This window comes from Scleropages formosus, chromosome 19 (genome assembly GCF_900964775.1).
Source record: "Scleropages formosus chromosome 19, fSclFor1.1, whole genome shotgun sequence".
In the NCBI taxonomy this organism is placed as follows: Eukaryota; Metazoa; Chordata; class Actinopteri; order Osteoglossiformes; family Osteoglossidae; genus Scleropages; species Scleropages formosus.
Genome location: NC_041824.1, coordinates 12790841 through 12807626, shown reverse-complemented (window position 1 = coordinate 12807626; position 16786 = coordinate 12790841). Strand labels below are relative to the sequence as shown.

Here is a 16786-nt window from a genome sequence, read left to right as displayed (position 1 = left end):
ATTCGTGGAAAAGGCACAGATCTCACAACACGTCAAAGGCAAGGAATGGCAGAAACGCAAATTTCTTTCTTTACAAACTCGGCATAAGAATTTATACAAAACAGAAGAACTGACTTGGAGGGAAAAGGATGACAACACCATGCAGCTGGGCATCCAGAAGAAGTGGGTTAAGAACCTGTCTGACAGGGAGCTCACTCAACCGGAGTCTCGGAGAGGGATGTCTTAGCCAAGGGACTAAACTTCACCATAACACCAGAACAAATATTTGTGGTAGACCTCATTACAGCCACAGAGTCTGCCATTAGGAATAACAATTTGACCAACACAGAAGCAGAACAACTAAGGTTGAAAGTAACAGCTGCCCTTGCCAGTGCTAAAGCACCGCCTTGCAATCTCACCATTGATGAAAGGAAGGCAGTCGTATCACTACAAAGAGACCAGGACATCACTATCTTACCGGCTAATAAAGGAAGGTGTACAGTGGTTCTAAATAGTTGATTGGTCACTTTAGTGTGGTAATCTCCTCCGTGACACGGCCACATATGAGACGCTGAAGTGGGATCCCACCAATACATACAAGAAGAAAATAAACTACCTGCAAGAACTGGAAAGGGAAAAGGCTATTGAGCGACAACTGTACTACCGGCTATATCCTGGGGAGGCCATCCCTTGTATTTATGGACTCCCCAAGATACACAAGGACGGAGCTCCACTCAGACCCATCGTCAGCAGCATCAACTCAGTCACATATAATATTGCTAAACACCTGGCCACTGTTCTATCTCCGCTAGTGGGTAATACTCCATATCACTTTCAAAACTCTCAGGACTTTGTTAACAAGGTCAGGAATATCCAACTGGACCTAGAAGAAACCATTGTATCCTATGATGTCATCTCTCTCTTTACATGTATTCCCACCCCAGAAGCAACAAGAGTGGTAAGGGAATGACTAATACAGGACAGCACTCTGGCCGACAGAACCAACCTCACCCCAGACCACATTTGCGTCTTGCTGGATCTCTGTCTGACTACCACCTACTTCCAATTTAATGGGGGTTTCTACAGGCAAAGACAAGGCTGTGCAATGGGGTCACCTATAGTGGCCAATCTCTATATGGAAGATGGGGAGAGCAGAGCCCTGACCTCTTTTACAGGAGCCACCCCCTCCCATTGGTTCAGGTACCTGGATGACACCTGGGTTAAAATTAAAACACAGGAGGTGGAATCCTTCACACAGCATATCAATGAAGTGGACAGCAATATCAAGTTCACTCGGGAGGACATCAGTGGGAATTGTTTGGCCTTTTTAGACTGTGCAGTGTATGTGGAGGAGGACAGAAGCCTCAACATTGAAGTGTATAGGAAACCCACGCCCACAGATCAGCATCTATTATTTGATTCCCACCACCATCTGGAACACAAGCTGGGTGTCATCAGAACCCTACACCACCGAGCGCAGACTGTACCCCCAAGGACAGAAGGCAAGGAGAAGGAACAAAAACACATGATACAAACACTCAGAACATGTGGATATCTGAACTGGGCCTTTGTCAAAAGTACTAGAAGGAAACCCAGAACAGACAGAGAAGAGAACAACAAACGAAAGAACATCGTCATCCCTTATGTGGCTGGAATACCAGAAAAGCTCAGGAGGATTTTCAACACCATATCCCTGTGCACTTCAAGCCCAGCAACACTCTGAGGCAGAAACTTGTTCACCCCAAAGACAAAACACCTAGGCAAAAGCAGTGCAATGTAGTTTATGCAGTTCAGTGCACTGAGGAATGCACAGATCTGTATATTGGCAAAACAAAACAACCCCTTCATAAACACACGGCTCAACATAGGAGAGCTAGTTCTTCAGGTCAGGACTCAGCAGTCTACCTACACCTGAAGGACAAGGGGCATTCTTTTGAGGATAACAACGTACATATTTTAGCCAGAGAAGATGGGTGGTTTGAAAGAGGAGTGAAGGAAGCCTTCTATGTAAAACTGGAAAACCCCTCTCTGAACAGAGGAGGTGGACTGAGACACAATTTATCAACCACAAATAATACAGTTTTAGAATCTGTCCCCAAAAAGTTTCCCACCCATTTACACCTTGGGTGTGGTGGTTCTGGCCATTAATGGGTCGTTAAGTACTGCTAATTGTAGAAAAACAGGACACCACCCAGGTTAGTTTCAATAACATCCTCCAATTGGCAGGTGATTTATTGGGTTGTTAACAGACCCCAGTCATGTGAGTCTCAAATGGGCTCCACCCATAGGTGTTCCAAGTTTAAAACCAAAACTCCCCAGCAGTCTTTTAGAAGCCACTTGGATGAGGGGTGAAACATTTTCAAGAAAACTCATGCAAGTCCAGTTGCCTTTGTTTTTTTTGATAAGTTTATCTTTAAAACATTCAAGTTACATTTAGCAGTTTAATAGCCATTCCAGTGTACCATACATGACATCTAATAGATCCAGTGTTATTTTAAAAAAAAAAAAAAAAAAAAAAAAATTCTACTTATCTATGCAAATATCCTTAAAGTGCAGATACATGTACTGCTTAATTTGATTGAACAATTTTATAATTTTCTCCAAATTTAATCACTGCAATTACTTTAACAAAGGTTAACATAGGGGGTTAATAAATAAAAGGAGACAAAAGGAAGACTGAATACAGTATAAAACAACCTCCTAGTCCTCCTTTTTTACATGTAGTGTGTGAAGTGTCCCCCAGAGTGTGTAAGGTGATATGAATGAAAACAGATAATTGACAGTTCATACTTATAACACAGGACTGTAAGAAACAACAGCTGAAAACATATTTCCTCATTTTTTAGCAGGTGACGGTGGTTTATTGTAAATAAGGAAGTCTGAGATGTCATGCCACATGTTGCTATCATGATACAGGTAGTTCATTGAAGATTGGAGTGATGGCTGTAGTGTGTGTGGGTAATACTCAAACAGCCAGAGAACAATGCCCCACACCAGGGTGGCGAACAATGGAAAGGGGTCTTTTTTCGGCTGGGGGATGTAGCCTTTCTCCACAGCTAGTCGGGACAGGGCAAAAAGAATCCGAGACAGCAAGTACATATTAATCTGCGGAGGAAAAAAAGGACAACAATGATGTAGCGATTATCTGCGTCAAACTGGAACAAAATCACAACTACTTACTGGCTGTGAGTGTGCACATTTTATGAGTATTGCCAAAAGGCTGCTCACCTGACTGTTGATATGATTGTTGTCTCCGAAAACCAGCCAGCCACCAACGCAGGCTGCAAGGAAGGCCTGTGACGGCAGGGTTTTGCCCTGCAATCTGGCCTGCAAACTTTGAAGTCCCTTGTATGTCGCAACAAAGCAGGCCAGGTTGCGCGAGTGGGTGTACGTCGCCTGGGCAATGGCTCGCAGTTTCTCCTTAAGGCTTGAGCGCAAAGGAGGAAAACAGAGAGAGAGCGCCCGTCACACTGTTTTCACTTACATCAACATCTTCAGTTTGAGTAAATCCTCTGACGCATGGTGCACCGAGCGGTCAGTCACAGGAAATCTCGGTACTCTGCAATACAGCACACTGATGCAAAAGATATTTACATTTATTCACTTAGCAGATGCTTTTCTCCAAAGCAACTTCCAATGAACACTATGTAGTGTTATCAACCCACACACCTTATAATCACCAAGGTGATTTACCGCTAGATACACGACTACTTACACTGGATTACTCATCCATACATCAGCAGAACACATTGTCTCTGTCACTCATACACTCTGGGTGAACCTGAACATTAATATGAATCATAAGCAGCACTGCCATGAGGCGTATGACTTCATACCTTCCACTTTTAAAGAGGAGAGTCATGACCAGCGCGTGTGGGGCGCGGATTTTGGCTCCATACCTACGGAAGGAAATAACAATGTGAATGTGACGTGAAACAAAAATGTCGTGCGCCGCTGCCTGGGTCCGCAGCAACCGGGACCAGAACTTCTGTCTTCCTATGTATTCAGGAATTGATAATACAATACAGATTAATAACACTGTGTCTCACGTCTTTTTCTGAATAAGCTCTATTATCAGATAATATATATATTTTTTAAAATGCTACTTTTTTTTAAATTCCATTTTCTCTCTCAAAGTCAAAGCGAAGAGCTGCTCCCCACACTCACACTGCGCCATTCCGGAACCCTTTAACAACCGCGAAGGCTGCCTTGTACTTTTCTTTCTGCAACAGCGTATTAATCGTGTAAAGTAACGTTTTGAAGCCGTCAGCGGTCGTCATAGTTGAAGACTGTTCCGGGGGGGGGGCGTCTATTCCAACTAGTAACTTGTCCATACAAGAGGTGCAGCCGCGATAGATGGCCGTGCGGAAACCATGTCCACGTGTTCACAAGTTCCTACTGTATATCCCACTGGTAGTGTAATAATCCAGGGTTTGGTGTTTAGATGAGAATCTTCTTTCCGCTTCACACATTTGTTCGAACCATTTACATATCCCCTTATATTTCAGTAAATATTCAATAAATAACAACAGAGGAAAACTACCAGATAAGCTTCCCTTATAGGGAAAATATTTCGCCAGGTCTTAATTTTCAGGCCACGACTCTCCCACTTTCGTGCCCCGGTTAGTCGCTGTCAGGTTGGGCGAGTTCGCGGCCCAGGATGGGATGGAATGGGAAGGGATGGGTACAGGGGTATGTACATTTACATTGGGATTTAGTCTATTACGTATAAATGGCACGTGATTATTGGAACACTCGGGTAATGACGCCAATTAAGTAAATTTACCACTGTTTATGGATGCAATTAGTTGTTATCCTGAAATTTTATTTCAAAGCTCACTCCTGTCATCCAGGAATTACCGCAAGGGTTTGACGTGAACTGTGGTCTTCGAGTGCCTCCTCGTGGTGGAAACTCCGCATCACAGCCGTTAATTTCCCAGAATGCTTAAATTATATACAGGGGACAAGATGGCGCAGGCGATCTTTGAAGCTCTTGAAGGTAATTTTAAATCATATTTTCGGGTATGTTTACTTATTTTCTGGGGGCTACAGCGGCCGATTTCTTTTCTGCCCCGTTTTTCCACTTAGTAGAAGTGTTCCGAAGATGAGAGAATGCGGGAAGACCTTTCACATTTACGTTAAAAGTGCATTAAGTACTTCGAGATGCCAGCGCAGAGACGAGGAGGAGGAAGAGAGTTGTTTCGTCCAGCTTAACGCTGCTGATGCGTTTGCTGGCGGTTTGTTTTATTCGCTGCGTGTTTTGAGTTTCCTGCATTGCTTCGCCTCTGCTGCCGGAGCGATGTTTCGCTGTTGTAGAAGAGGGGGTGCGAGCGCACGGAAGAACAGCCGCGAAGGCGAACCGAGGACGAGCGCGGTGGGCGCGCGGCCTCCTGCTGGAAAAGCCCGACACACGGCGCCCTGCCCCGGGTGTGGGCATCCCATAATATGCCCCTTCACGTGAGGGTGCTCGAGGAGAAGCTAGTGGCTGGGATGTGCCCCCATCATGTCCTGGGGCTTCTGCGCGAGCAGTGTAAATCATGGAGTAACACAGAGTAACACACACACACAGACAGAGCATCATCAAGGAAACGTGATTTACAGACACATGGTGGTTTACTGACGCTTCGTTCCGGGTCTGAGTTTGATGAGGTGATGATGATCACCTGGGACAGCTAACAGTGTTCCACTGTTATTCCCCGAGTGACTTGTGTGTGTGTGTGTGTGTGTGTGTGTTTGTGTGTGAGCGCATTCAAAACCATGTTCTCCCACAGGAATGGACAACCAGACCGTCCTGGCCGTCCAGTCGCTTCTGGATGGACCAGGTGGAGTTCCCGATGCCGGCAGCCAGAGCGTGTCCGGAGCAGCTGCTCTGCAGCCTATGGGTGCGTAACGCTGCCGGGGGGCAAGTAGGGCACGGCTCCATTTTGAGGAACTTCTCTGTACTGCGGGTGGCACAGCGGGTGATTCTGGAGTCGTACAGCGCCCAGGCTGTGTGATGCGACGTGGGTTCGATCCCTTCTCAGCCTGTGAGGAGTGACGTGTTCTCCCTGTGCTCAGGTGAATTTCCTCCAAGTGCTCTGGTTTCCCCCCACAGTCCAAGGACATGTTTCAGATGGACTAGTGACCCTAAATGACCCACTGTGTGTCATATTATTCTGGCCTGATACACAGAATGACTGAACATACTGTATCTAACACTGTAAGTGACTTTGCTTGTGTCATTTACAGTCACTCATTTAGCAGTTGCTTTTCTCCAAAGTGATGCACAGGGATTATTAACCAGCTGCCTTTGTCCAAGGTGACTTAACACCATTGAATACACTGCACGAAATTCCCTGCAGCCATCAATACACTAGAGCGATGTAATACACACACAATTGGCAATTTGGAGTCACCACCCAAAATACATATTTTTGCACTGTGTGAGGAAACCAGAGCACCGTAGGAAACTAACCCAAACATGTTGAGAACATTGAAACGCCACACTCTGATTGAGCCTGCATTGAATCAAATATCCCAGATGTACCATGAGAAAACACTGCTACCTGCTGCACCACTGTATCACCCAGACAGGAGACGAGCACCACCATGTGCTCTTTGTAGTTTTGCTAGTGTCATGTGTTACAGTCTAATCGTGGCCCTTTTGGACTGTCCAATCCATGTCAGCTTGTTTAGTAAGTGTGAACCCATTGGTATTGTTTTCATTGATTTCTTTTCTCCTCACTTTTCTGTTAATTTTTTGCATTCAAGGTTAAAGTACTACATAAATTCTGAATATCACATGCTTCCCCCCCCCGAGTGTTTGTATGTGGTGCACAGTGGTTCTGAAAGAGCTGAAGTAGCGCAGGTACACAGCTAATTAATAAAGGCTAACGGTCTCGAGTTATGACAACTAATGTTAACATTTCAAGTAACGTGTAGATTTTTAGAGGAATTTAGTACTATTTTAGCAATATTTTTTTCAGTTAAATTCTACATAGTATTCACTGTATGTTCCTTCGGAGGAAAGTGTTTGCTAAATTTAATAAATGTCAATGTTCGTTTTAAAATGTGGCACTTTTTGCAGATGACGACGACGTGTTCCTGTGTGGGAAGTGCAAGAAGCAGTTCAACTCGCTGCCTGCCTTCATGACACACAAGCGGGAGCAGTGCCAGTCCAACACACCTTCCCTGGCCACAGTTTCTCTGGCTTCCAGTAATGCGTACACCCCTGTGCCATCCATCAGCTCAGTGCCACAGACCCCTGCCAACAGGCAGGTAGGAATGGGTCCAGCAAGCATATTGTGGGTACAGCTTCTGTCCCACCAGATCAGAAAGCACAGCATTTGATGTAGTCAGCAGAGAGGGTGCACTTAGCACCATGCGCCTTTGTCCTCATCTGCAGGTTTCCACGTACATCACTGTGCCCCAGTCCCCTTTGACTCACACTCTGGTTCAGGGGAATGTCCTGGTCAGCGACGAAGTACTGATGTCCGCTATCTCAGCGTTTACCTCAATGGACCAGCAGATGGTGAGCTGACACTTAGAAGCCTACCTAGTAGGAGTTCACAGGCCTGTAGTTTGTGCCTTTTGGTACATTCTCTTAAAAGTCACCTTTTGTTGTCGTCTTTTCCTGTTTAGGGCAATCTCAGCATTCCCACAGGTGGATCGTACCTGCCACACCTGCCACACTCTTCTCATCCGCTTCCACACAGCCAGAGCCAGGTGCCATCTAGCAACAGTAATTCTGTGGTCCAGGTGTACAGCACACTGCCCCCAATGGCAGGAGGTGGTAATGCGGAAGTCCAGACCCTCGGTCTACAGTCCTTCCAGCAAGTGCAGGTAGGGTTCTGCCGTGCACATTCCACACATAGATGTGAATGCTGATGATTTGGTGGTTAGCATAGATGTAATCCTCCTCCTCTGCAGGTCCCCAGTCAGTGTGTGGACAGTGCTCCCTTCACCACCACACCAGTGTACAGTCCTGGAAAGCAGGAATCCAAGACCAAAACCAGCAGCATCACCTCTAATCTAACTGAGATGGGGGACTTTGACAAAGCAACCAATCCAAGGCGTATCAAACATGACAACATCGGACAGGATGGTGAGTGTCAGTCAGCAAGTCTCTGACCAATACACCTTCATGTGATTTCTTTTTGTGGGAACCATAAAGAAAAGCTAGGAGGCATGTTTTTAAAACTCTTTTTCTGTTTTCTCTTCAGCAGCGCAAGTGAAGGGGAAAGCTCAGAAACTGAAATGCAGTTTTTGTGACAAGACTTTCACAAAGAACTTTGACTTGCAGCAACACATCCGCAGGTGAAGTCCCAAAACAAAAAGTCTGGGTAAAACATCAAAATAAGTAACTTTAAAGTTTTGTTTGCCATTGAGTTTACTGAAATGTTCACATTCCCAAGGGCCACAGAGAAAACCCTGTCCTTACGTAGAGTTCTGTTTGCCTACAGTCACACAGGAGAGAAACCTTTCCAGTGCATTGTTTGTGGCCGAGCCTTTGCTCAGAAGTCCAACGTGAAGAAGCACATGCAGACCCACAAGGTGTGGCCATCGGGCATGGTCAGCACTGTATCCAGGCTGCCTGTCACCGTCAAGGTGGTGCCACTGTGTGCTGAGGAGGATGCAGAGCAGCCTGGAGGAGAGGTGGATGACCCAGGTGACTTTCATAGCGGGCCCACACATTTATGTTGTATTTATTAATGCTTTTCTCCAAAGTGAAGTACAATTCTGAGTAAAGCAAAGTGCATTTTACCAGCAGATAGAGAGGTGTAGGTGCAGACATGTGATTGTGAAAATATAGTCAGTCCAATACCATTGTTTTTGTCAGCATACATTATGCAACTAGCTGTAAATGGAAGTCATAGGAAATAATTTAACAAGTAATGTTGTGAAAGTTTATGGAGCATTTAGAGCATCAGGAGAGAAGGGGGTCGAAAGAGCTGTTTTGGGACCCTTCTGGAATGTTGACATAAATTCAGCAGTTCTGAGATGAGAGGGGGAAGTCATTCCATCACAATGGAGCCAGGTCTGAGACCCATCAAAAGTTTGATTTGAGACCTGTTGTGTATGGGACCACCAAGCAGCCAGAGGTGGTGGGGAGTGGCAGTCTGGGTCCTGTAGGTGTTGGGCAGATTCATTGATGGTTTTGCACCCCATCACCAGTGTCTTGAACTTGGTGAGGAGAGCCACGGGAAGACATTGGGGTGAGACAAGGAGGGGTGATACTTGGGAACTCTTTGGAAGGTCGAACACAAATCGTAAAATGGTATTCTGTATCACCTGGGAAGGTTTGATGGCAGAGGCCAGAAGACCAGACAGGAGGGAGTTGCATTAGTTCAGGCCAGATATCATCAGGGCCTGGACCAGAAGTCACATAGAGTTTGTTTTGAGATAAGGGAGAATCCTGTGGATGTTATGCAGACTGTATTTGTAGGACCGAGTTATGTCTTTGATATTTTGAGAGGTCAGACTTAAGTCAGTCATAGTCGATAAAACAGGTAAAATTAACAAATTGTTCAATTTTATAGGGTTCTCAACAGGATGGAGTGGCTGGGAGGTGAAAGATCTCTATTCTGGAGAATTTGAGTTATAGGTGGTAATCAGACGCTCAGACAGAGATGTCGGCAAGGCATGCTGCGATACGTGAGGAAACGTCTATAGCTCCAGAAGGAGAAGAAGGGAAGAGCTGGGTATTGTCACCATAGCAGCGATAGGAGAATCTGTGGGCTGTGATGACATGGCCAAGGGAAGAAGTGTAGCTCGAGAAGATTAGGGGGCCAAGCACTGAGCTTTGGGGAACGCCTGTTGAGAGGGACGAAGAGGGAGCCATGCCAGACGGTCTTGTAAGATATACTTCAATAGGTAAAACTCGGACCATTTCGGTGCAGTTCCTTTGATTTCAATATGTTCTAGAGAGGAAAGTAGGATCTGATGGTTGACGGTGTCCGACGCCGCAGAGAGTTTGAATAGAATGAGGACCAAAGAGGGAGAGCCTGCTATGGCTGACCGGAGAACTTGTAGCACTGCAAGGAGGCCAGTTTTGGTAGAGTGACCATATGCTGAATAACCTCCAGAGCACTGTAATTATTTGGACCTTTCCCATGTTGGTGACAGGTGGACTAGATCCACTGGAGGGTGAGCCAGACACAGCAGGGAGTGGCCAGGGTGGCAGCAAGACAGCAGGCAAGAACAAGAGCAAGCAGATAATCCTGATTGACAGCTCCTACCAGTGCCAGTTCTGTGCAGGCAAGTTCAACACCTACTTCCAGCTCAAGTCCCACATGACCCAGCACAAGGATGAACAGGTGAGTGAGTCTGGGGCAGCTCTAAAGAACTATCTGTGTTTCAGCCCACGTAACCCAAATGGCTACTGTGGTATATCCCCTTCTCCAGGTGTACAAGTGTGTGGTGAAGTCATGCTCACTGACATTCCAAAAGCTGGACCTATTCCTGGAACACATCCGCACTCACCAAGAGCAGCTCACGTACCGTTGCCACCTGTGCAGCAAGGTGTTCCCCTCGCTGTTTGAATTGGGGGTGCACCAGTACTCCCACAGCTTCTGCCCCCAGCAGAGCCCACGCAAGGAGCCTACCTTCTACAGGTCAGCAGCAAACCCACAACTCCTGCTTGAGGCTCCTCATTTGGCTGTGTGGCCCAGAGTAACAGTGGAGGAACAGGCTTTTAGTGAGTTGTGTCTGACATTCACAGTGATCTCAGGCGTATCTCCACTGCATCCAGCATGGTCCTAACAGAATATTCAGGTACACTGGCTTCTCGTATTTCAGATACTGCTGTTACGATTTTTATAAAACGCAACCATTTCCAAGTTTGTTTATTTTGCTACCATTTTCATATTTGGAAAATTTATTTTTGAGTGAAAGCCACCTAGGTTTTTGAATTCAGCCAGTAGTTAACAGTAAAATGCACTCAGAGTAGAAACGGGAGTGTAGGACCACCTTCATTCAACTCACTTCCACAGACTTTACAGTTCAGGTCTTGTGTTCCTATCTGGCAATCGGTAGCAAGACGAGGACAGTGATTGATTGATATTTTTTTTTTTTTTTTTTTTAAATGAGTTAGTCGACAGCTGGCTAGGCGTTTCTGCAGAGAATATTCTTCACTCAACTGAGTTGTTTTTTTAATGCAGTTCGATGTTACAAGTGTTAAGATGAAAAGTCTTAAATTGTTTTTGTTTACTATAGCCTTTTACACAATCTTATTTACAAATAAGTCAAAGATTCTATCTTTTATTAAATTCTTATTGATGGTGTACATCATATAGTAAGTTGAAAGTGGCTCAAAGCTGACAAACATTGGACATGGTTAACGTGATGGACCAATCAATGGCATTGTATGGGAGATTGTGGAGATTCTCTTTTAGTAATCTTAAATGGCTTTACAGTACTGTACTGTGCAAAAGTTTTAGGCACTTGAGGGGGGAAATGGCTGTAAAGTGAGAATTCTTCCAAAAATAATGCTCTTAATTAATAAATTTCCTACAAAGCTTAGTAACCATCCATTGTCAACAACCGCTTGTTCCGAGCGGGGTTGCAGCGGGCTTGGCAGGGTCCCGACCTCTGGCTGGTCAGGGGTTTGAGTCCTGCTTGGGGTGCCTTGCAATGGACTGGTGTCCCATCCTGGGTGTGTCCTCTCCCCCTCCAGCCTTGCGCCCTGTGTTGCTGGGTTAGGCTCCGGTTCGCCGTGACCCCACTTGGAATAAGTGGTTTCAGACTGTGTGTGTGTGTGTGTGTGTGTGTGTTTGTGTGTTTGTGTGTGTGTTTGCTTTAACGACATACAAAACCCTTACTGTAATACTATAACTTTTTGCAAAAGGAATGCCTGGAAATCTAAAATATTCTCTTTCCCATTGACACTAATGCAGAAGACAAACTGTCTAAAACGTTTTTGGGAAACATCTAAGCTCCTAAGACTTTTGCACATTACCGTATATTTTAATGTAGTTTGAAATTGCTTAGAAAATATCGAAACTGTTACACTATGATATAGTGGAGTCAGATGTACGATGAACCACACTCTGTCCTTGATGGGATCCAGACTCCATGATACTGAATTGGACAAGAAATTTTTTCCAGTTATGGATGATGGGTTTTTATTATTATAGTTTTGTATGAGGTTTTTACAGCTTCTCACAAACCTAACTTGTTTGTAAGTAGAGGGATGTTTCTATGCAGCTTTTGATTGTAACTTAGGAGGAAAGGTGACCAGTTGAGTTTTATAAACAGAATTTTGGTTCTGTTTGTTTGTAAATTGAGGAGCCAGTATGCAGGTGGACTTGAAGTGCTTGCATTTTATGTTGTGCAGATGCATGAAATGCCAGAGCAGGTACTCCACACAAGAAGCCTTGGAGCAGCACCTCCAGACCGCATCACACAATTTTCCTTGTCCTCACTGCCAGAAGGTGGGTCCCATGATTAGAAAGTGGGCTTTGCTCATAGAACCTGTGGCCCACAGGTCTGATCCATCACGTTTTTTCACTGACCACGATTCCAGGTATTTCCCTGTGAGCGCTACTTCCGACGCCACCTGCCCACCCATGGCATTGGTGGCAAGTTCAAGTGCCAGATCTGCAAGAAGTTCTTTAAGACAGAGCACTACCTCAAGCTGCACACACGGATCCACTCTGGTGAGGGTGGCCATGCTGGGTTGTCTTTACCGCTCCCTCTGCTATGTGACGCAACTCCCCATCACTTCCCTCTAATGTACTTCGTGTCTCCCTTTGTCGTGTGGCAGGCGAGAAGCCATATAAATGTTCTTTGTGCGAGGCTGCTTTCAACCGCAAGGACAAAGTGAAGAGGCACATGCTCATTCACGAGCCGTTCAAGAAGTACAAATGTCCTTTCAGGTTGGTGTATGGATGCTGCTTAGCTCTTCGCAGGGGGTGTAGTGTGTGACTTCTCAGCACTAATGCCTGTCCTCAATGCAGGACACACGTTGGCTGCACTAAAGAGTTTAACAGACCAGACAAGCTCAAGGCCCACATATTGTCCCACTCTGGTAAGTGCACTGATAAATGTGAATTACTGCTGTGTTTTGTCATTACATATGGATTTATCAGCGGTGGAAAGTATGACAGTGATCTGCCTGTGTTGCCCAGGCATCAAGCCCTACAAGTGCCAGTACTGTCAGAAGGCCTTCAGCAGGCGGGCACACATGCTGGAGCATCAGCGGTCACACACAGACAACTACCGATTTCGTTGCTCTGCTTGCAACAAGGGCTTCACTCGCCAGAAGTACCACAAGGACCACAAGTGCCCACTGGCTGGCGGAGCGGAAAAGGAGGTGTCTGACAAAAGAGGGGGCAGGAGGAGACGGAGCCGCAGGGCTGCTGGGAGTGGACAGGATGACAGCCCCACCACTGATGAGCTCATGGTTAACTGTAAGGGCAAGGAAACAGAGCTGGGAGAAGAGGAGGAGGAGGAGGAGGAACAGACTCAGGACAGCGAAGCTGTGCTGTCAATAGAGAGGGAGGAGAAAGACGCACAGGATGATGCCAACGTACAGGAGCTTGCGGATGGCACAGCTAGTGCCAAGGATCTCCTTAAAGACAATAGTACTGCATGTAGACGACTGCTGACGGTGCCTGTGTTTATAGAGACTACCCAATGACACCTGGGCTCTCTGGGTTTGAGGCCAAAAACAAGCACCCATATGAAGGCATGTGCTACAGAGGAGTTTCCCAGCTGATTTCTTCTTGCTGCTCTTTCAAGCCAAACTGGTCCAGTGGGACTTCCAACATGTTTTACATTAAAACGTTGCTGCTCAGCCCTTGTGAATAGAGCAGAGGGAAGCAGTGGTTGTAGGTCAGATGTAATGTATCCCTTCACTCTTGTTGGATGAGAAATATTTATTGAACATTGTTAGAAACTGCAGACTTTTATATGTGGTTTTTAAGGTTGATGTACAAGCTGCTGATTTGGACTTTTCAGGTTTGCTGCTACTGGTGCAGTATAACATGACTGCTGCAAATAAAAACTTTTTAAAAGCATGTGCTCATTTATTTAAAAATAGACAAAGCAGGGCAGCTGCTAGCATTTTGCTTATTGTACAATTTACTTGAGCTCTGTACAGCTTTGATTGCTCAAAATTTTAGGAAATCAGATGAGCTCCATCATCAAATAGCACTTGTACTGGGCAGGGTTATCATCTGTTGCTTGTCTCAGAAGTGTGGGCACGAAGCATCAGATGCTACTCCATCATAGAGCACTGAGGTCTAAAATTCCAAAGACTGAGGCAGGTTTGAATCGACACCCTTAGGCCAACCACTAGATTAGTGAAGAAGCTTTTCCTTATAGCAGTCAATTACTTCTCTTGCTTTCACTTTGTAACACAATTTAAAATTCATATTGCACTATGGAGATGGATACTTTTTTTGGCTGTTACACAATTGAAGCTTATTGCACATTACATAACATAAGCTGGAAACTCAGGTGCCTCTCTAAAGTGAAAGGTGAAGAGGCCTTTCCTGTTCACATTTTAGTGAGAGACTGAGGCCCCTGGCTCTCCTAGGACAGGGCTGGACTCCAGTGTAGGGGGACAGCATCATGTTCCATCTTACAGTCACACTAAGGGTGAAACAGTTAAAGTTCAGAAGATATTAATTAACCGTAACAGCTAAAACACATTACCCACAAATTGAACATGAGGGTTCTTGGTTTTGGTTCCACTATGGTGGAACAACCTCCCCCTCTCACTCTGAACTGCTGAATCTCTGCCCACATTTACAAAGGATCTTAAAACACACCTGTTCCAAACTTCATCCATGATCTCAGATTCATGCAAGGTGTAAATGTTCATGCACCATAAGATTATGCTCACATAAACCTTTAAGCAGCTACAGCTATTCCTGTAATATAAACAAAATTTACTACCAAGGTGATCAGGAATTGTGGCTATTTAAGTTTTATGCAGCTCCTCATGTGAAGAACATTTGTTCATATGGTGGAAAGAAAACCACAGTTAAGAACACAGATGTATCTACCATATGTCTCTCTAATGTAATGCAGACAGTGCATTTTCTGCAATGTACATTTCTTTGGAGAAAATCTGCTGACTAAAATGTTAATGAGGGGAAGAAAAAAATTCTCCAAGAGGAGATATGGCTTTTAATTTCTTTAATTGCTAAACAGGTTTAATCATTTTTACACCAGTTCTTACTGTACAGATACTCAAACAAGATTCTTCAAAATGGAATTTGAACACAGGAACCCCCTTTACTAAAAGATTTACATTAGAAAGAATATAGTGAATTCATTATAAACAATTTACAGTGTTTTTAAATGTACAGAAGCAGAAAGGGAAAAAATGTTTTAGTGTTGAATAATTTGAGGCACAGAAAAAAACATTTATTTGCAATGCAACCATTTATATTTACACAATTTTTACTTCCCTGGACTATAATATTTTACCATACAAAAATTGTGTTCTGACATTCTGTTCTTACTGAATGTGGTTTACAACACAAAACATTTTACACTGAGTGGCAGTAAGACAATGAAACCAAGAATTTAAGACCATGTCTGATGAATAAGCAATGGGTGGGGGGGAAAAAAAAAAAAAATAGCTCTGGTATTAAATGAAGTTATGTACTGAGGGGGAATCCAGTAATAAAATTTACTTCTGATCTGAAGAAAGGGGGAGAGAGGGATTAAAAAAAAAAAAAAAAAAAATTCATGAAGCCCCTAAGGTCAGACAACCCTATAACATATCTGTTCTGAGAAGGATAAAAACAATTAGAAATTACAGGGCACAAAAACAATACCTGAAAACAGTCATAGCATTTTAGCATTAAAAGCACTCCTATGAATTAGTGAGGGAAAAAAGGAAAAGGTACATGGCTTCTATAAATAAGTGTTCAGCTTCAGAACTGTGGTTGGAGAGCAAAGAACCCTCTCCCGCTAGAGATGATAAATGCTGGTCTTTCACATTTGTAATAATGGATATTCAGAGGCATAGATTTGCTTTTTATTTTTTTTTTAAAAAAATGGCTCCCGTTACTTTAACTCAATTAACAACTTTTCATTACATACTTGTAAATATTCAATTTGCTCCTAAAAATATACTCCCATGACTTTTATATTATGAAGCCAACACACTTACAAAACCTAATGAGACAAGCCATGTGCTATTACAGTGTAACCCTGTGGACGTGCACACTAGTGCACGACCTGGAGCTACACACAATAGTGGCAGCAGGTGGTCAGGTGACAAGTGCCCATACAACGTATGAATGCCAAAGCTCCTCTGAAGAAAACCCCTGCATAACATACTGTGCACAAAACCAGCATCTACTTCACACACCCTTCTGAAGTGCACCATTAACATCAATGAATTCTTTAAAATAGATGTCATTTGTGAAACATTCAGCTTATGTACAACAGTGTGGTGCACAGGTTTAGTAGCTCAAACACATCAAGGTATAATTCTGTCACTCCCTTCAGTAAGGAGCCTCTTGTAACTGTCACAGTGGGACCAAGATCTCACATGGTCAAAGTCATCACAGTGCCTCCCAAAGAGCAACACCCACACCTTTGAAGCCAAACAAATGACACCCAGGACAGATGTTAAATGCAGCAAAGCAATAGTCCAATCAGGAGTCACTCTTCCAGGAAAGAAACATTTTAAAAAGTTTAAGAAAACCCTATAAAACTAGGGCTAAGGTATGTGGACCTGTTTAATTTACAGCTTCTAAAATATTGACCAAATACAAGCTCCTTGTCTATTCACCTTTAGCGAACTCATGGACTGATGGCAAATTGGGAACATAAACGCAAGTGTGTGTGTGTGTGTGTGTGTGTG

At 44.3% G+C, this 16786-nt stretch overlaps 2 protein-coding genes across 2 annotated transcripts; one reads left to right on the top strand and one right to left on the bottom strand.

The window, feature by feature from the left end:
* Positions 1-2554: 2554 nt before the first annotated feature.
* pxmp4 (peroxisomal membrane protein 4) lies at positions 2555-4312 on the bottom strand. Its single transcript, XM_018760359.2, has 4 exons — positions 4147-4312; positions 3816-3878; positions 3208-3406; positions 2555-3084 (listed from the first exon to the last, which is right to left on the bottom strand). The coding sequence occupies exons 1-4, from the start codon at positions 4257-4259 to the stop codon at positions 2815-2817; spliced, it is 645 nt and encodes a 214-aa protein (XP_018615875.1). The 5' UTR covers positions 4260-4312; the 3' UTR covers positions 2555-2814.
* Positions 4313-4852: 540 nt separating this feature from the next.
* znf341 (zinc finger protein 341) lies at positions 4853-13976 on the top strand. The gene is made up of 15 exons (XM_018760223.2): positions 4853-4978; positions 5751-5861; positions 7046-7236; positions 7364-7489; positions 7600-7800; positions 7888-8062; positions 8181-8274; positions 8421-8626; positions 10084-10274; positions 10363-10571; positions 12293-12389; positions 12482-12614; positions 12722-12833; positions 12915-12985; positions 13086-13976. Exons 1-15 carry the CDS (start codon positions 4921-4923, stop codon positions 13595-13597), a joined length of 2487 nt encoding a protein of 828 aa, XP_018615739.1. The 5' UTR covers positions 4853-4920; the 3' UTR covers positions 13598-13976.
* Positions 13977-16786: the final 2810 nt, after the last annotated feature.

Coding starts and splice junctions, on each gene's coding strand:
- pxmp4 (XM_018760359.2), bottom strand. CDS start 4,259: ATGACGACCGCTGACGGCTTCAAAACGTTACTTTACACGATTAATACG. Junction 3,879..4,146: donor GGGTTCCGGAATGGCGCAGT/GTGAGTGTGGGG, acceptor TTCCTTCCGTAG/GTATGGAGCCAAAATCCGCG. Junction 3,407..3,815: donor CTCCTCTTTAAAAGTGGAAG/GTATGAAGTCAT, acceptor TTTGCGCTCAAG/CCTTAAGGAGAAACTGCGAG.
- znf341 (XM_018760223.2), top strand. CDS start 4,921: ATGCTTAAATTATATACAGGGGACAAGATGGCGCAGGCGATCTTTGAA. Junction 7,490..7,599: donor CCTCAATGGACCAGCAGATG/GTGAGCTGACAC, acceptor TTTCCTGTTTAG/GGCAATCTCAGCATTCCCAC. Junction 8,275..8,420: donor TTGCAGCAACACATCCGCAG/GTGAAGTCCCAA, acceptor GTTTGCCTACAG/TCACACAGGAGAGAAACCTT.